The 20,223-nt window shown below is 42.5% G+C and overlaps 1 protein-coding gene across 6 annotated transcripts in view; it reads right to left on the bottom strand.

Annotated features, from left to right (window-relative positions):
* Positions 1–20,223, bottom strand: part of TMEM266 (transmembrane protein 266) — an 84,192-nt gene that overhangs the window by 13,275 nt on the left and 50,694 nt on the right. For 4 of the 6 annotated variants that reach the window (XM_069025723.1, XM_069025724.1, XM_069025722.1 and 1 more), the window contains 4 exons: positions 16,871–16,927; positions 14,969–15,107; positions 13,367–13,482; positions 4,975–5,161 (listed from right to left, as the gene is read on the bottom strand). In XM_069025723.1, coding sequence (XP_068881824.1) covers positions 4,975–5,161; positions 13,367–13,482; positions 14,969–15,107; positions 16,871–16,927 — 499 coding nt within the window. The remainder of the gene's footprint in view (positions 1–4,974; positions 5,162–13,366; positions 13,483–14,968; positions 15,108–16,870; positions 16,928–20,223) is intronic. The other 2 variants (XM_069025726.1, XM_069025727.1) reach the window with 2 other exon arrangements.

Raw genomic sequence — 20,223 nt, 5'->3', positions numbered from 1 at the left:
GAGAAGCCAAGTTGAAGTGGCATGCACTTAAGATACTTAAGATTTCCAGCAGTAGACTTCAAAGTAGATACATTTCAGCATTTGAAAATAACCATAAACTATTTTTTATCTATTGTTTTGCACTAACAGGGTTCTCTTAGAGCACTAACAGATGATCACCAAAGGAACTGGCTTAGAGTTTAAAAGCATCCAACCAGCTCAGACTGCCTTGCAAGGAACAACTGACAAAATCCTTTCCAGTGCCCTGCTTTGCCTTCTCAGACTGCTTATGAATAATCTTAAGGGAAGCCCTCTGAAGCTCCAGAATTTTTCATGTTCCTCTCCCAATATCCTACTTTCTTCACTTACAAAACAGTGGGTACCTATGGGGAGGGCAAGCTTTAGTTTTCCCTAAAGCATGATCATAAATTGCAGCAGTCCCCCAAAACAAAAGACTTACTGCTAACCCCATAAAAATGGAAATTTTACTCAGAACAGTTAAAAAAAGGTTTGTGGCAATGTGAAGTTCCGGTTCTTGCTCAAAGGAATAGAAGGGTGGCATATTAATCTTACACTTATGGCAGTACTGTAGAATTTCAAAAACTGAAATGATATATGCAGGAAAATGAGGAATTTCCACTAGGGACTCTAATTCATATGTTATGGGAAAGATTAAAGAATAATAAATTTTGGAAGGAAGTATTAATGGCTAGAGGGGGCACTGTGAACCTGGCATTCCCTGAAGCCTGGAACTTTGTATACCAAACACTCAAAACGATTTGTGCAGAACAAGAAAACATTAGCTGTTACTCTCACCATGACCAGTTACATACTGTACAAGGTAAGAAGTCCTTTATAATTTAGAACTTCCTTTATAATTTAGAGATTAATAGATAGGATGATATTTGCCATTATGTGAAATGGCAACCAGCACTGGGAAGAAGAAAGAAGCACTTAGGGTATTTCTCTTGCTCTTAGAGAAAGGCTGACCACAATGGTCCTGAATATCATTAGCGATGCTGCCGTGCACTCACAGGCAGCAGCTTTCAGCCCAAGCTCTTCAAAAACAGAGGCAGGGAAGCTGAAGTGCTCTGAGAGCGCAGCAAATGTCAGAGCTCTTCCCTGGGTTTGCAGCTCCTCCAGCCCTGCCCTTCTCTTGGGTCTGTTTGTTTCCCAGTGTTGATACTGGTACCCTTTGACTTGCAGGATGAAAACTGTGTTTTAGCCTCCACATGCTCTGGAGATAAAATTCTTGGCAAGAGAAATAAAACCTCAATTCAAAGCAAGTTAAAGGTGAAAAAAATTCCTGGTACTTTACCATAGTAATTGGGAAATACCATATATCCATACATTTTCCACAGAGTTATTCCTACTATGTCAAGAGATCTCTTAGTCAACTGCTCTGGGGAGACAGAAGTGTGTGAGGCACACTTCAATGCCGTGAACACACAGCTCATTGTTCACAGAATTAGCACAGGACTGGCCTTCAAGAGGGGGCATGAAATGTTGGCTGGGGAGTTATGGGACTCTTTCAGAGCCCATTGTCCACCTAACCAGAGCTCTTGCTTCTCCCAGTCTTGTACCTGCAATTAAGGCACTTTAAATACAAAGAGCAGGAGATCTGCTGAAGGAAAATCAGGGTGAAAACATGCAATTGAAAACTCCCAAATCAGCCAGCACATACACACAGCTCTCCTGGTGGAGGTCACTGTGTGTCTCTACACAAATTCCCTGAGGTGCTGCATGTACCATGTGATACATGGTTACCTGACTTACTTTACTGTCAGGGTTACCTGACTTACTTTACTGAATGCTGTAGAAAATGGTTGCACAAAATTCTGCGTAAATACCAGAGTACAAGTTACAGCTGCCTCTGAGGAGCTTTAACTTATACACTATCCCATAAAACTTCCAGGTAGGGAAATGAGTAAAAAGTCTCAATGCTTTCTTATTCTATCAGCCCTTCGTGGTGAAGAATTCTGCACTGAATGTTTCCATTGTTCGATATAGATGGGGGAACTAAGATTAGTCTGAGATGGAATTTCCCATTTTCTCATGCAGTGTGTTCTCCAGCCAACTCAAGCTTGCTGGTTTGGCAGAATTCAGAGCTCTCTGAAGACAGTGATTTTTTTGAAGGCTGACAAAGTTAAGTTTGGCAAAAACACATGCATTCCATTCCATTCCAATCCATTCCCCAGCCTCAGGTGTTATATGTTGGGCTAATGTTCTGCCAGATCATAAAAGAACAGCACATCAGAGCCTGTTCTGCCAAACAGCTGAATTGTGGCTTTGCACTGTTGCTTTCCTTTCGACAGTCTAAGTGACTGGTCCCTCATTTCTCCTCTCCCCAGTCAGTGCAATAGGCCATGGCAGGTATGTTTCAGAGCTCACGAGTGCCATGTGGCACTCAGAATGATTAACTGCAGCCATCACTCTAGAATCTTTAAGGAGGAAAAACACAGCTTAGAGAAAATGGATGTAAAGCAATCCCTAATGTGGTCTGACACTGAGGGTAACTTGCAAAATATAACCCTTGACCCAAAGGTCAGGTGTTAAAATGTTGGTGGCTGAAGTTCTAGCCAGAGCAAGAGGTGTGGGAAGCCCTGACAGCAGCACAGCCAGTGTGACTGTGGGAGAAGCAGGAGGGTTCAGAAATTGTCTTGGCTGCCTGTGCTCTACAGAGCCACATCTCTGAATATTTCACATGCCTCAGCAGGTGGGGACATGGACGATCCCACAACAACTGGATATGCCCTTCCCACACAGAGGACATGGAGGCACCTTCAGCCAGGCCCTGCTTCCACCTGACCCAGCACAGGCAGCTCTGGCTGACACCTGCATTGCTCAGGATGGTGCAGAATGAGAAGATACTGCAGCATGGCAAAGTGAGGATGGTGAAAGCTCCTGCAGCAGGGTATCACTGGGAGTAAAAGTTGGTGCTGGAGAAGAAAGCCCCAGTTGAGGTGGGGAGGGAGAAGAATGAGGCAGGGCTGGCCCAGGATCCTTACTGCCCAGAGGTAACTGCCTTCTCCAGCTGTGAGCTGAGATTTCCAAGTTGCACAGAAGCAATCCCTAAGCCAGCACTGCTAGTGCAGGATTTAAAGCCTTGGTATCTTACTACTTTTCTCTTTGCAAAATAACCCAGGAAATGACGTGAAATCCTCTGTCTCGACTGCCCGTGCCCTGGACTGTGAACACTGAACACTATTGCTGGAGTGTGGTGTCTCATGCCATCTGAGTTGGGCCGTGTGTTGGTAGCCCCGTGTGATGACAGACTGCCACAGGCTGCTGGCCCTTGCTGTAAGAACACGGAATTTCTTCTGTCCAGCTCCTGTCTCATTCAACAGAAACTAGTTGTTCAAATACAGCCACCCTAATTTAGGTTCTGACAACAAGCACTCAATGCATCTAAAAAGACTTTGTATGCAATATATAATACAATGCACAAGAAACATTTCCTCTGGTACTTTTAGATGATCTCCAGGAAATGGAAATTTATTCTGCATACTCAGTATAAACGTTTAAATATAACTGCACCTTACCCAATATGTGAAGCAATCCATGTTTTCTTATTTGCTGAATGTCTTTTTTTCAGTGAAAAGCACAGATCCCTCTAATCATGTAACCTAACTGAATGCAGAAATCAATCCTGAAGATTGGGTGTCTACTTTGTTGCAAGCGTGGGCAGCATTTTACAGGGACAAATGAATAATGGGTAACTCTGTTAACCTGGATGTTGGGATGAATACCTTGGATAGAAGAATTTTTAAGATCAACCTCCACAGCACTAAAATTTCAGCAAGCCTCCTTACAATGTGCACAACACTCTTCAGTTCCAAATGTAACCCGCAAGGAATACATGCATAAATTATAATATATCCACTGGGGAAACCTCTGAAATACTACAAAAAAGAAGGAAATGCATTTTAGGGGTCAGTCTGCTCAACTGTCTGCTTTTAAATACAATTTCAAATCAGGAATAATTAATAGCTTTACTGTAGTTAATGCTTAGATATTATAATGAGGAAAAAACCAAAACAATTTCTACATGCTTTCACTACTCTGTAAAGAGAGGAAAGGATTATAATTTGAAAATGTTTAACAGCTTTTAAAGTGTCTGTGCCTTGAATTCTAGGATTTTGACCAACATAAAGATACCATGCAAACTTCTAATTCCAGCAGATTCACAATAATCAAGCTAAGATGCCCAAGGAAGACTAAGAGACGACTAAAGCAGAAAGTGTTGTCTCCTCTGGAATATTACATTAAACCAGGAGACATTCTGCACTCCACTGTAAGGGCTGGTGGATCACAGGAAAAGGAGCTATGTCTTTTCCAGAAAAAAATTCAGGTCTAGCACTTATGTAATAAAAACGGATCCAAATAAATTTAACTGTTGTTACTCCCCTGAACCACAGACCTGCCCAACAGACACCCAGAGGCAGCAGAGTGCTCCTCACCACAGCCATGTGGCACTCAGAGATGCCAGCAGGATGCCCACATGGCACCTCCCTCCTTTCCTGGCACCAGCGCTGCCCTGCCCAACACTGGCAGCTTTAGGGGACTGGTGAGAGCACAGCCTTCAGGCAAGGCAGCTGATGCAGGAGTTCTCTCCAAACCACAGAAATGCAAGTGGCCAAAGACCAAAACTGTTTCTCAGTGTTCTTCTCAATTTCCCTGCTTTTACCTCTGAGTGATTATCCTTTGGCCAACTTTCATTTGGCTGCTGCTTCTTTAGTGTTTGATGGATCTAATCATGAGGACACTGGGAAGGTACATCATAGTCATTTTCTTCCCATGTCATTTCTTTGGCTCTGTTTAGAACCTGCTCCCAAATACAACAGCTCCTGCCACTTCAGAGCAGATGCAGCCTCTTTGCAGCAATGGGAAACTGCAGCCTCCAGGGAAGCAATCAATCCCTGCTAGAATGGAGGTGTTTAGTGGGTTCAGTAGCTCCCACTGAGGAGGGATCAGCTGTGCACAGGTGGCACTCACCTCGTGGAGGTCGCAGCTCAGTGATGTTCTCAGTGGCTTCATCGTCCGAGTCTTCAGTGGCCACCACCTTGTACCTTTTGCTGCTCTGTTTGTTCAGCACGTGTGGGACCTGCAGTGCAGCTTCTCTCTCTGCAGCCAGGTCCAAGTCCTGCTGAGCAAGGTGGGCCCTCAGCTGCCTGATTTCAAACTAGAGGAAAAAACACCACATACTGATGTAATGTGAGCATGGCCAGAATTTTACATGCTACAATCGGGGACCTGTTACTCATTTCATCACTAAACACTACAGTCTGGTAAAACAAATACAATGTGGCTGAGCCAGGACATGAGTTCAAGCTGCTGGTCCTCTCCCACAGCCTATGTGAGATGGACCATCGCTCACAAAATCTAAAGACAATGCCTCATGCTGGTCTTCTATTTTGCACAGCTGTGTCCTGAAGGTTAAGATTTTGGACAATTTTAACAAGTCTTACTGCCAAACTTCATGTAACCTTTATAGAAAAAGATCACTTTTAACAGGCATTTAGGGATTTAGGATCATGACAAATATCCCTAACCAGACTTTGTAATGAGGGGAGGGGAGGTTCCCTGAGCAGCACCCAGAATGGTCCTTCCTCACTAACTAGATAAGGGGAGGACACCACAGTCCTCTTCTGACTTGAAATCTTCTGTACTCAGAAGTGTGCAGAAAACCCTGGGGAAGGTTACCACTTTTCTAGCCATTCCTCTCAAATATGTGAACCATGCTAGTTAAAGAATTTCTGCAGCCAAGAGAGGATTTGCCTCATGACTGGTGTTATAAAGCAGACACCTGACAAGAAGCTACCAGGTACAATCTGACTGAGGGACACAGCAGATTTCTATTGTTTTTGATGGCCATGCATCTTGCACAATGCAAGAAAGAAAACAGTTTTTCTGCAGAGGCTGCAGAAACCCTTTAAATTCTTATATAAACAGGACAAAATCGCCTGTGCCACACAGCACAGCTGTGGGGCTGCAAGGAGTTTCCTCTAAACTCTTTAAAATCAGTAGTACAGCAGTGACCAAGTCATGCTTAATTCTAGAGTTTGGGAGGGAAACGCAAATGAGGTGAGAGACAAACACATTCCAAATGTAGCATTACTGGGCCTGCCCTGCTTCAGGGCCTGAAGAGCCATGGGAGAGGAGGAGGCCACAGCAGCCGTGATGCAGCCGCCACTCCACATTTACAGCACACACGGAATTGCCACCTCCATGCTTGAAAACTGGTGTGGAACAGCCCTAGGCTGAATGCACCTGGCTGTGCTTCTTGTCCCTCAGATGTGACTCAAACCTGCTTCACTGGCAGATTTTGGAACCCATCCACAGACCCAGTTTGTTCCACTGCAGTCAGACATGGCGCAAACGCCGGGAAGGGGAAATAAGACAGAATTTCCAGATTTAGGAAAGAAAAAGGGATTCCAGTTTGCCACACCTGGAGACTATCTGCTTTCCAGAACATGTAGGAAGGAACTGGAAGGCCCATTGCAAAACTCAAATTTAGAAAGCAAAAGGGCAGTTCAAGCTTTCCAGATAACATTCAAAGCAGTTAATACAGGGCTCTAACAAAGCACACAGCTCTTCTTCCATCTGCAAACCAGTGCACAGAGGCCTGGCAGCTGCAAACAGCTGGCTGCAACTGCTCATTGCTCTTAACCAAAAGCCTTCTGGCAGTGGCAGTCAGAAATCAGGTGGAATCAGCAAATGTCAAAATACTGCCCCGCTCCCCGACTTCCTGCAATGAAGTCTCCATGGCAGATTCCTGTGGGTAGTTTTTGTGTTAACCTATTGCTAGGAAGAAGTAGCAAACTAGCACTGCTAACTCAGTTCCCAGCCAGCCTGAAGCATCCTGAGGCTTAAAGTGCTTGTGCCAGTATGAACATAGAGAATTTCAGGTTTTATCCTTGACTTGAAAAAAACAAGGAATCACAAAATACCTTATATTCTACCTTTAAAAGGGGAAAGATACCCTTTCAGACACTCCCTCAGTTCAATGGAAAAATGCACTCAAACATGATAAGCAAAAAATAAATTTGGAGATTTTTTTCATGTTGTCTAGCTCAAACTAATAGGCAGTAAGAATTACGCATCATTTCTGGTTTTCTACATTTCACTCTTCAAAAACATTCACGTGTGTCAGAAAAAGAAATACTGTTATTAAAATGCTTAATTCTGGCTTAGAGATATGGAATGATTTCTTTTTTTAATGGAAGACAAAAAATCTGGCAGGTATTTTTTAACACAAATAGGTAGAGCTAGCAAAAAATCAGCTCAGCAACTATGTCTGCATCACATCTAGTTTAAGGAGCTTAAGCATTTACAAAGATTTGCTGAGCATTGTAACAATCAGAAGCCTGAAGAGCATCACTGCATTATACAGGTGTGATAAGGAAGGAGCCCACAGCAGAAACGGGGGAGAGACCAGACTTCTCCTGACCACTCACTGTTCCAGTGGATAAAGTGAGCATTTCCGAATACCACAGGTTACTGCCAGTCCTTAAAAGCTCCACGCCCGGTCAGCGGCAGCTTTTGCCGGCAAAGTCCGTGAGTTTTATTGTTCAACTGCGCTCGGCTCATCCCGCCGCCAGGGGACACCGGGCCCGCAGCGCGGCCTCTGCTGCCACCTGCCGGGAACAGCGGGAACTGCAGCCGCGCCACCACCTCCGCGGGGACACTCGGGACCAGGGCACCGTCACAGGCACCGCACTGGGGCACCAGTGTCACCCTGTCACAGGCACCGGACCTGGGCACCAGTGTCATCCTGTCACAGGCACTGCACTGGGGCACCAGTGTCATCCTGTCACAGGCACCGTACCTGGGTGCCAGTGTCACCCTGTCACACACTCCAAACCTGGGCACTGGTGTCACATTGTCACAGACACCAAACCTGAGCACCAGTGTCACCCTGTCACGGACACCGAACCCAGGTACTGATGGCACCCTACTACAGACAAGAAACAGACTTTTTGTTCATAAAAGGCATGGATCTACAGAGGACATCGGTTTGAAACAAACTGTCTCCTAACAATTATCCCAGGATCTTGCAGATGCTGGAATACACTGTTAGCCACTCAAAACAACCCCCTAAAAACAAAAGGTTAAGTCTAAGGGCATGTTCCTTACAGGCAAAATGCAATGAGAGGCTGCATGAGCAAATTAGGTTGTAGGTGCTTCTGTCTATTGAAGACTATATTGCACACTGACCTCAGGCAGTTCTGATGTGTAAAAGAGCTAATGAGATCGCTCTGACTGCATTCAGGCAGTTCCGGGCAGCTAAAATAAATCATTAGGAGGTATAAAATATAATAGTCTTTTTAAGTAAAAATTCTGGGCCAAGGTAACGCATGAAATTTCTATTTGCAGCACACCTGGAACAAGAGAGCTGAGAAAACGACGGTTCATATTTCCAGGTACACCTTCCTTCCCTCAGCCTGTAGGGCAGGACCATATTGCACTTATTGTGAGAGGACAAAAAAAAAAGGCATATAAACTTAAACGCATGCTTTAATCTGTTTAAATTAAGATTTACTCCTAGGTATCAGCTCTGTGGAAGAACCTTGCAAATCTCAAAGAGAGCCAGCGAGCAAAAAATGCTCTTGTGTGGAAGATAACCTGTGACCAAAGAGACAAAGGTAAACCACCTCCTAACTCATAATTACAAACAGAGCACTGGTCCACTTGAAGCTGCTATTGACTTTATTTATCAGGACACCTATGACATTCAATGTCCTTAATTACACATACTTTGGTAGCTTCTGGTGCGTATTTACCAATAAATTCCAACATGCTTTGCAATGGAAAAAGTATTTTTGAAAACTTCAAACAATCCCAGCATAATCTAAGCTGAAATGGAACTGGGAGGGCCATCTAGTCCAACACCTCGCTTAAAGCAGGTCCATTTAGCTCAGGTTGCTGAAAGCCTGTCCTCTCAAATTTTGACTATCTCCAGGCTGTGTGTGGACAGCACCACCTCTCTGGCAAGATGCTCCAGTGCTTGCACATTCTCATAATGAAAATGTTCTTATATTTCATAGGAATTTTGCACATTCCATCCTTGTGTACTAGCATTGTGCACCTCTGAGAACTGTCGGGTACACACTACCATGGATGGAGCTGAAGACAGCAATAAAGGTGTAATACACGTGGCTGATGTGAAAATACACTTATTACCAAGAAAAAGGGAGCTACAGAACATTTTATAGAAGAATGAGTAGCTAGATTGTCTGGCATGAAGAAAAAGTTCATCAATCATAAATTTAAACTTACCATTTTCAAAATCTGTTATATGTCCTCTTGCAGCACAAACCTGGCAATATTTTTTCAGGAAACAAACCAGAAAGAATTACAGGGCGCTTCCTCACTCAAATAATGCATTAAGTGATTATTTCTAAGCAGGTAAATTGACAGACCTACCAAAAGCTCTAGATAACATCTCAGTTTACATGCCTGGTTTTATTAAGTGGGCCAACCATCCTATCTGATATTTTATAATACACATGTAAGACTCAAAAAGACACTTACCAGCGAATCATGGAGTACTCCCCTTTAATGGTCTAACAACAGAGTAGGATTGACATAATTTCAAAGAGATCAATGAACATTTTAGCCAGAAGCTTACTTGCAACTAACACGGGAGCAATAGCTTTGCTCCACTCTATTATTCTATCAGTGCTGTCTGTACAGAATGCCCTGCCCTTAAACTCATCTGCCACTGGGATACAATCCAATGTTTATTTCCATTAGTTTAGCCATTGTTGGTAACAATAAAAATCAGGCGACAGTTGCAAACTAATGATTTACAGGTAATATAAAACACGGGACGACCTTGGCTGCCTTCCATCCACCAAGAAAATGACTGGTAGTTAGAAATAAATTAAAATCATTGCAAGAGGATAGCAGACGTTATTTCTCCAAGAGGTAATTTTACCAGCTAAATAGCCCTGTCATTAAACTAGCAGCTGTTTTACAAACTATATTCCAAGATTAAAAAAAAAATTACACCTTCCACAGTTGTTGCAGTGTTAAGAATGATGAAAACCCCAGTCCTATAGGAGCTGACAGAAAAGGAGCTCTGGTGTGGTAAGGCTGAACACATACTCTTGGCTGGGCTGTACTCAGCTGAATTACTCTTAAGAAAGTTAAAGAGAAAAGATCAGGTAAGTATATCCATTATCGCAAATAGAAATTCCTTTACAGGTGACTCCAGAAGAAAAAAGCAATCTCCCCTGACTCGAATTTGTAGTTAAAGAAATTTTAGAACTCTGTTTTGCAATTTAAGTTATTCTGGTAAAACAAAACCATCAGCAATACACTCTGCATATTTTTGACAGTGACTGCAGTGAGACTTCTTTTCCTTTGACCTTTACCCATTTTTAGAAATCCCTCATGCTCCATTCCTGTTGACAACCTCTTTTTTGGCCAATGGAGAATAAATAAAAAGCAAACTATTCAAACAGTTGCAGTGGGGTACTACAGAGAACAAAGTGGTGGTCTGTGCAAGTATAATTTATAAAATATATTCTGGTTTTCAGATGTACAGCTAGCCAAAAATAAACATGTGGAAAGAGTTTTCATGTTTGCAAAAGTACATCTCCAATGTCAGTCAGGAATGGAAATGTACTTTATTGTGACACCCTATCACTGGTCAAAAAACCCCACAACTGACAAAAGAAAAAGAATTCAAAAAGATGAAGGGTGGTTGTATCTTTCCTGCTTTTAATATTTAAAATAGAAATTCTGGTTTTGTCTGCTCAGTGTTAAGCACCAGCTTCAAAGCAGCATGGGACTTCTCAGAGAACTGGCCACCAACTATTTTAAATCCCAAGCAAAACAGGCTAACTATTTTTCCCAATTCCTCTAATGAAATAATTAATATTCTGCTTGAAACTTTCAAGATCGTTTCATCTGCAGAATATGCCAGACCGTGAGAATTCTAACCCCACTTGCCTGAACAGCAGCAAAGCAGTAAGAAACTGAACACGGGATCTCAGAAAAGGAAGCACTGGGAAACCTTTCCAGCAGGAATGTTCGCAGCCCCATCTCTAATTATTAGAGAGATGAAAGTCACCAGTGTGGTCACAAAGGTGCAGCCCCAGGTGAATCAGTGCCTGCCTCCACTGCTGGGCCACAGGGAACCACGGTGACTTGTCTGTTCTGCCCCTGTGGGCTGCCACTGGGGAGGCAACAGGGCAGGGCAGCCCCAGACACTGACATGCCATGACAGAGCTGGCACCCCACAGAAAAGGCAACCTGGAATCAATCCCTCCTGGCTGCTGCTCTGGATCTGGGCACAGCCAGACTACTGCAGGCAAACCTTCCCTCAAAAACACAGGCAAGCACACTGAAACACCACGGACAAGCAATCCTTTAAAAAGCTCAGGAAAGATGATCAAACGAAAAAGCAAAAACCTGGCAGAATTTTAAACATTAAATACCATTAGGAGCCATTTTTCCCATCAAATGCTGTACACAACATTAATGTGAATATTATAATGCTGACAACTTGTTCTTGACTGAATTACGAAGCTAATAATTTACAAATAAAGGATGCAATATTGTGTCAACGTCTTATGTTGCTAACTGCAGCAAATTAGTACACTTACCTCGTATTACACAGCTGAGACATTTGTTTGGCATCAAGTCAGGCCAGTAAGAGGGATTAGCGTGTTGTCAACTTTCTATAGACCATATTTTTCCATAGCAGATGACAAATGAAAGCTACAAGAGAACCTGCTCTGTTTTATCAGATTTAGTCCTCTCCCAGTGCAGTATTTCTTTGTGTTTGATGTACAGGGTGTTACAACCATCAGAGTTTCGATTCAGGGCTAATCTGGTCAGACATTCAGGAGTACCTGGCTCAGAATGGAGAGCAGCAAGAGCTGCTCCTGAACCCCACCTGAGATAATGAGCCCACCTTTACTCAACTATGAAACAATAATACCAAAAACTTAGAGATTGAGGGTGTTATCTGGCTGTATAACAAAGTTCCTAAAAACAAATGTTTTAAAATTTATGATTGTCAAGAACATTAGTATGGTCTGACAGACAAAATACTGCGCTGGTTCTCAAAAAATCACCAATTTGCTTAATAGGTTTGGTCGAAGAATAGTATTTCCCTTGTAAAATGGGGTGTATACCATTTACCTGGCAATTTCACAACCACGACAGAACCCCAAATCACTAAATACCATTGTGCAAATACCATCGTGCAAAGGTGTTATGAAGAGGACTGCTGTTTTGCCACCAAAGACACGTATATAGTTGGCACCCAATAATTTTTGGCAGAAGCCAAGCCTAAGGTTTAGAAATTTGTTATGGTGAATATGACAGACTCAAAATTAGTGTTATGAAATGACACACTGTCTACAGTTCTTCTAATGCATCACACAGACAAGGCAATTCACCAACACCAGGAGTTCAGAATCCTAGAGATTGCAGAATCCTAGGCTGAGATCCAGGAGATCTGGACCTAAATCTAAAAAGCCAGTTGGGGACCTAAATATTGATGGGTTTGTATCTTAAAAGTACCTGCCATAAGCCAGGAGTGGAAGCTAGAAATCCCCAGGATTTATTTGGACTGCATCTCATAGTTACCCTTTCAACTGAAACAAGAAGTAAATCACCCAGGGATCATTCTGTTGTGGTTTGATGGTCACCTCAACACTCACCTATCCTGAGCCTCAACATCTATCCCTGGGTTATCAAGTTATCAGGAATTCATTTGCATAAGACAAATGGCAAAAACTCCTGGCTCATTGCCCCAAAAAATGGTTTTACACCTTTTTCATGTAAATATATTCATTTGAGATATTTCAAACTTTACCTTCCCCTATCTCTAGACTGAATCACTGAACATTTGGGGGCCTGGGAAGGGTCTTAAATCTTGACTTGCTTCCAGGAACTGGAAGCTTCTACTGCAACATTTTGAACTTGCCAAGAGTCTCTGACTGACCTACAGGGAAGCTGCCTTCTGCATTCAAAGCAGGGAAATTCATTAGTTTTTAACTGCACATACATTTCCCTAGGAATACCAGCTGCAGTCTCCAACAATGGCTTTTGTATGTTAGTACTATGTCAAGCTAGCTGTACTCATTCAATAAATTACATACCGGAACCATTCATTTTCTGTTGCTCACATTTGTTTTCCTCACCTCAGACAACACAAGCACAGCAGCAGAGGCAGCTGACTGCTGTTTGACAAATACCATGCTGACAATATCCTGGCTGCAGCTAATGCTTCCTTAGCACTGAGACCTGTCACCCTACAACACAAGTCCCAGTGGTACTTCTCAAAGCTCAGCCTGCAGCAAAGTACATGAACTGTTTGATTTGCCTTGACAAGATATGTGTAAATAAAGACATAACTGAACTTTACCCCTTGTTCTTGGCAGATCTGGGTTAGTCTTTCCAGCTGCTCATCTTGAATAACCTTTGCCTTCTCATATTGCTGAATCATCATCTCCATCTCCACTTTCACTGGAAGGACATATGCTGGAAAACACAAATAACACTTAAAGCAACCCAGCTGTGATTTGTTTTTTTTATCAGAAAGAAAACCTTTACCGGCCAAAGAACATCCCCCCTCTCCCTTGCATCTAGAGAACTGGATGGAGTATTCCTAATAGAAGCAGCACTAGAGTACTTTTTTCAGGGAAGGATTTCTAACATAGGAAATGCACGGTCTAGATGCTGTTTGGTCAGACCTCCATCTGCCTGGCTGAACTGAAATGCATGCTGCCTGCTTTTCCCAGATTCCATGCTAGTACAGCTCTTCCCCAGTGTTTACCACAGGTTTCCTGAATTGCTGGGTAGGACGATTTTCTGTTTAGAGTCAGTCCCATTACCTCTGAACTTGAACAGCATGGCTCCCTCAGGAAAATAACTATTCCAGAACCCTACGCATTTATTTCCTAGACTTTGTGGTAAGAAATCAGTCCTTAATGGACACAGAAGACCAAGAAAGATATTTTGAAGAAACAAAAAAGGCATTTATCTTCTACTGCTTTTCAAGCTGCAGCCCAGTTTTCAATGGGTCTTCTGAATGGCTCTAGAAATTTTGCTCCTGTCTTAACTATGGCAAACTCAAACTGATCAGAACAGATAGTCAATACATACTGCAGTTCCTAATGTTTTCTGAAGCTACACAAGATCCTGAAATTTTCTTTCATGCTTCAATCAGAGTGCTATGACCTCTCCTGAGCTATGAATACAGAGTTTCCTGGGCATTTAAACCCAAAATAACAACTTAACTCTGATTTTTCACAAACGAGCAAAATGACCATTCATTTATTTCTTTTCTCTGAGCTGCTTGAAGCTGCTGAGCACATTAGCAACCTACACTAAAGTCCTTTCTTCCAGGCCCAGCCACAGACTCTTCTCTCTGCAACCTTGACTTGCTGGGGCTTTTTCATCTCCCCTGGTACTTCCCCACACAGGTCTGTGCAAAACACCACCAATATTCACTTCATTTCTATGATGTACAGCAGCCAGAGAGCACCTCCAGCGGGGAACCCCCAGGGTAAGAAAATCCTCATGGAATATGACAAACTTATTTACTGACAAAAACTTAGAAAAGAAAGTCCCAAGACAGAGCTGACTGTATGGTTACGGGGAGGATGCAGCAAATGTCAGAAAAGCAGACTGAAATAAATTATTTTGCAGAATCGAGAATGACACCTGGTGGCAAAAGACATGAAGCAGGTCAGGGCATTTACTTTGCAGGATAGGGGATGGGAAGGTGCCTAACAGGAAAACAAACCAATGAATTATAAGCTCCTAAGGAGCAGGAGATACAGCCATGATCTTGAGACCTACTCTCCTCCATGGGAGTCACAACTCTGTTCTGTTCGGTACTAGCAAAATAAGAGAAAGAAATAAATAGAAACACTGGTAGCGAGCAATCTTTCTGTATTTTTAAAATCGCTTTTTCCCAGCCTGCCAGGTAATGCTTGGAGTCACAAACTGAGTCACCACTCACCATCAATGATCCTCTTCACTCTCCATATCCGCAGTGTGATAATAAGGCTGATAGCATCCCACGGGCTGCTGGGGCCATTAGCCACTGTTGAGGCCACCATTGGTGCCAAGGACAAGATTATGACAGCACCATCAAACACCTAGAGAGAAATCAGTTTTTGCAAACCTTTCCTTAAAATCATATCCCTGCCATTCCTCTTTGGAATCTTGAAGGACTCCCTCTTTGTCCGAAAGAAATGCAATTGTGGTACCTATTTGAAAGGGGTATGAAAGGTGGCCAAGCCACAGAAAGGCTGCATCCTTTTCAGGTAGCACAACAGAATGCCTCAGAGCTTTTTATGAGGTGAGGAGAGATAAACTGTGGTGGCAGGGCAGGGGGAGAGAAAGGTATTTGGAAATACCGGCCAAAATCCACAGGGAGAAGTGATAGCCTAAATGTTACTACAGCCAAGAGTTTTATCATCACTGGTATTTATTACTTGTTACTTGGCATAATGTCATCTAAAAAAAATATGCAGTCCCTGCCCATAGATCTTACTGTCTAAATGAAGAGATCAAAAAGACAAGTAGAAAAAGATGGAGCAAAGAGACTTGATGGCTCTTGGCCATGCCCTGACTACACAACACGTGTGGGGAATGGCTGTGCACCTAGACAGAAGGACTGCCTGCTCTCACTTTTATGGGGCAGAGAGCTTTGCAAGGGTCTTGACAACTGGGACCATTCAGAATGATTTATTTGATACTGGCTGTATTGGGATTCGATCAGAAAAAGCAATTGTGCAAAGCATTAGACAGAAATGAGCTAGTAAATATGTTTCAGAGCAAACTGCCAGTAGTGTTGTGTCTGTCCCACACTGGCCGAGCAGGGTAGAAGAGAGTACCATGTTCTCACTCCTACTGAGACCCTCCTCTGCTGCCAAAACCCGTTGATTAATGGTTTGCATAAAAAGGCAGGGCACAGATTTTTGTAAGAAGTACGTATTCAGAACTGTGCATAACAATTCACTGTATTGAAAAGAAATACTTCTTACTGCAGCCACTCAATAGGCAGTAAAAAATATCACTACTCCAAATTACCAAAAAGAATTATCAGAAACTGCTGCATTTAGCCTTAATAAGAAACCCTGAATCAACAATTAAAGTTTCATTTCACTTTTTTTTAGCAAAATAAGTTAAAATCTTTACAACTTTATTACAAAAATGTGCAAGACTCTAGATTGCCTAAACTCCAAGAACACTTGGATTATCTTCTGGTTCTTCCTGCACAGTAGTGGTTTATGAGGCAGTATCAAGAAAGAGCTTTTAATTTTCCCAATCTCCAGATTTCTGCTCAGATTGGGATTATGTATTACTCACAACACACGGATTTCCTTATCTGTCTCTACAAGAGTATTCATGTTCTACCTAATTTTCAATTTGAGGTAATAATGACAGTGTTTTTCAAAACAATTTAACAATAAAAATACAGGGTTTGCCAAACTAGTATTTTCTATCAGGAAACTACATGCAATTTTTCAACTAACTCAACTAAATTCAACTTATTATGGCAATTCCCCAATTATGGCAATGGGATACAGAACTCAAGTGACAATTTTTACATCTCAGGGTAGCAGTATCATCAGTTAGACCAGCATAGCTCTAACAATGAAAGACACACATAGAGCAAGAAGGGCAAAATCCCTCCCTTCATAAAATATTTTCAAATATAGCACTCTTTTTAGTCTCTCACAGAAAAAGGGACTGCATCACACAGCTATGGATAATGCACATAAGGAGAAGAATGTGTGTATTTATCTGCCTTAAAAGATACTGTATTGCATCAGGTTAATAACAAAGCCATCCAAAGCAGTTCTTCATGGTCTTGCTGGGGCTGCCTGGAAAACAGTACCGAGAGAGAGCTTACCTCTATTTTGTTTTCAATGTAATCCCATATGCCAAGGACCACAATCCTCAAAACAGTCTAGTAGAATAGATTAGGGGGAAAATAGATTATGAATGTTATTGCAGTCTTAGATAAACATTTAGCCCCTTACCTATTTAGGGCATAACTTTTTGTCTTATTTAAGCATTATACATTTCTTCTAAATAATAATCAGGTTCTACAAATAGCTAAATTTCTATATTGAAAAAGAAGATATTGCTTTCCAACCACTATACTGACTTAGTAAAACCTCCACAAACAAGTTCCAAGTTCAAATGCTCATCAGTCTTTCCATCTTCCTAAAATTTTGTTTCCAGATTTGCGTGATTTAGATTACCAACCCTCCCCACCCCCCTGAACCAAGCCTACATAAGAATCACTGTGGGGACCCCTCAGTCAGAATGGGGGAAAATGCTCTTTTCTGGCCACCTTTGATATGCCAGCACTTACTTGTTTTCTAAGAGAAGAGGCACTGTCCTGTCCTGATGCCTAAAGGTACTGACATTTCATCAGTCTGAAGAGCAAATGCTCTTAACTGGAGTCTAAGGCAATTGCCTTATCATAAGAGCCCAGAAAGTCATAGGATAAGGGAGAAAAATATCTCTGTGATCCTTCTCTACGAAGCAAAACAGCTATAAGTAGCCTCAACAGCTAAAACAAGAGGAATAAAGAAAGAACACAGAATGAACCAATGGTGAATTCCCATTAAAAAAATCCAATAGCACCTTTCCTAATTTTTAACCTGGCTTTCAGAAAACACAATAGAAGAAAAAAATCCATCAGTCAACTTGTGATTGAAATTGAACTCACATAAAAGCCTAACTGGTAGGGATGTTTCCTGCCAACAGCGACAACAAGGTCAGATTTTGACAGACATGAGGAGTCTACCTGCAGCTAGGAGCCTTGCAAAGACCACCAAAATGCTACTTTCTCAATTAAAGAGCAGCATAATGACTTAGCGCTCAGCAGGCAACGCTGAGGGGTAACCATGCACGGAATTGCACAGAAAAAGGTGACTCCGATGAATACATGTATCTCCTCTTCATTACAAATACAAATATTAAATCCCAAGTAACTCTGAATTTATGCTAAACATACAGGCAGTACCTAATTGCAGAACAACACTGAATTTTTCAGTAGCGTTCCTATGCGTGGTTTTGCCAAACCCCATGAGCCCAACTGCCTCACTTGGCCTGGGATGACTGCTCTGTTCTCTTGGCACTCCAAACCTGGGTAACAGCACTTAACCCTGCTTTGCCAAGGGAGACATTGCTGTGGGGCAGATGGTGCTTCCAGAGCCCAACCCCACATCACTAAGGAGCAAGAAAGTGAACCAGCCAACACCTACTCAGAAATGGTGTATGCAAAGGCACAGGCCAAGTCTGGCTGAGAAAGCAAGGCATGAGCCAGAAGACAAAACGCAGCATCCTCTTTCCTCTACAAAAAATGATGATACTCTACACAGCAGGATCTGCCAATGTCTGTACTCCTAAAAACATTGTACTTCCAAAGCACTTTACAAAGGCAGCAGGGGAGTAAGGCTCTTTCCATATTAACCTATATGCCCAAGGTTTATTTACTGTGTGGAGGGAGAGATACACAAGAGCAGGTGCTCAAGTCCCTAATGACCCCAAACTGGCCAGCCCAATGTGATGTAGGCACAAGGTGTAAGTACATGTGCTGTAACCATGTACAGATACCATGCAGGTACTCCTGCAGCCTCAGCTCAGCTACTGAGCTGAATTCTGCCAGGCAAAAGCATCCCAGCTCCTCTGCCAGCATCTCCTTCACTCCTCACTGAGGAGCTGCACAAAATGCTTACATACTAGTTACTTGTGTGCCTGTAAGTTCAGCTCTATTAGTTATCTGGGGTCCCTCACACAGGGCCCACAGCGGGCAGCCACAGGGAAACACAAGGAAAAGTAAAGCCTTCTATAAAGCTTGGGGTACCACCTTTCCTACAGCCACCCTGCTGACAGCACAGCTCACTCTTTGCTATGCTTAGGCAGGATTTATGAAGTGCCAGGTCAATGAGCAACTAACTACAGGATGGCTGAGCACTTAACACCTTTACAGAAACTGAGGGTTAAAATCTTTCTTCCTTTGGACAGGTGTGCACAAAGGTATTTTCACTGAAATAAGGCATATCTGCACAAAGAAAACTGAAACACCACCTCACAACCCTAAATATGATTTAACATGGGACTGTTAAGGGAATGTAAAAAAGGATTTTACTTTGTCTTTTTAATTCCTCACTGCAGTGTTTAAATCAGACTGTGCTACTGTCATGTTAATGGGGGTGTGAGCAGTTCCAAGGGCTGGAAGCTAACACAAATGTTTTCATTCCCACTCTGCTGCTGTGAATCAGCACAAGTCAGCAGTGACTGGAAGTCTACTTGGCAGACATTTAATGCAGGATTGGTGTTGGTACCCAGTAAAACATGCTCAGATGATCAGCACCTTGGCTCTCAGCTAGAGCAGACACTGCAGGAAGGTGAGTGGTAAGCATGGGATAATCCAGCTCCCCATCCCAGAGCTGCATCCTTCAGAACCAGCTGGGCAGAACTGGGGGTAAGCTTAGAAAACATTTGCTGTGTATGAAAGCTCTTCAAGCTGTGCACCAGCATCGTCACTCTTAAAAAAACCCCATCACCACTGAAGTGACAAGAGCCAGGTAAGGCACTTCCCTTGGTGACCCGAATGAGTCCCAGCCGGGACACTGAGGTACCCCAGGCCAGCACAGCTCCAGATGAGCTCTGGCTGTCTCCACTCTGCCTCTGTGTGTCCATGGCACCAGAGAACATCCACTGCTGCTGCCACACAGCTCTCACCCAGAGGAGGCTGTAGCAAAGAAATTTGGACTGTACTGGGCACCTCCTTGATTGCTCAGTATAATAAATACTTCGACTGCAATGAAAGCATTGGTATTTCTTACATATAACATTTTCATATTTTTTCCAAAGCAATCAAAAACATGTTTCAAACAAATATATATATATTACACCTGATTGTATATTGTCTCTGTACAGAACTTTAAAAATGAGGAGCTGTAGCAGAATCTGAAAAAACACAGAGAAAGAAATTAATAATCCAGGAAACTTCCTATGCATTGTTCAAGGACCAAACTAAAAGATGCATATGAATTAAAAGAGAATTGCAACTGCAAAACATTCATCACAGACAAAAATGTTAGTCATAAATCTACCATTTATAAATACAAGAATCTACATGAAAAAGGGGAGTAGTACTGATGTTCCTTACTGATATGCAGGCATTTCTCAGCACTGTAGTAAATGCACACACATAGTTTTGCATTACACCACAGGCATTCTGCA

The sequence above is a fragment of the Aphelocoma coerulescens genome, chromosome 10 (genome assembly GCF_041296385.1).
Source record: "Aphelocoma coerulescens isolate FSJ_1873_10779 chromosome 10, UR_Acoe_1.0, whole genome shotgun sequence".
NCBI lineage: Eukaryota > Metazoa > Chordata > Aves > Passeriformes > Corvidae > Aphelocoma > Aphelocoma coerulescens.
This window is presented reverse-complemented; position numbering and strand designations above follow the sequence as displayed.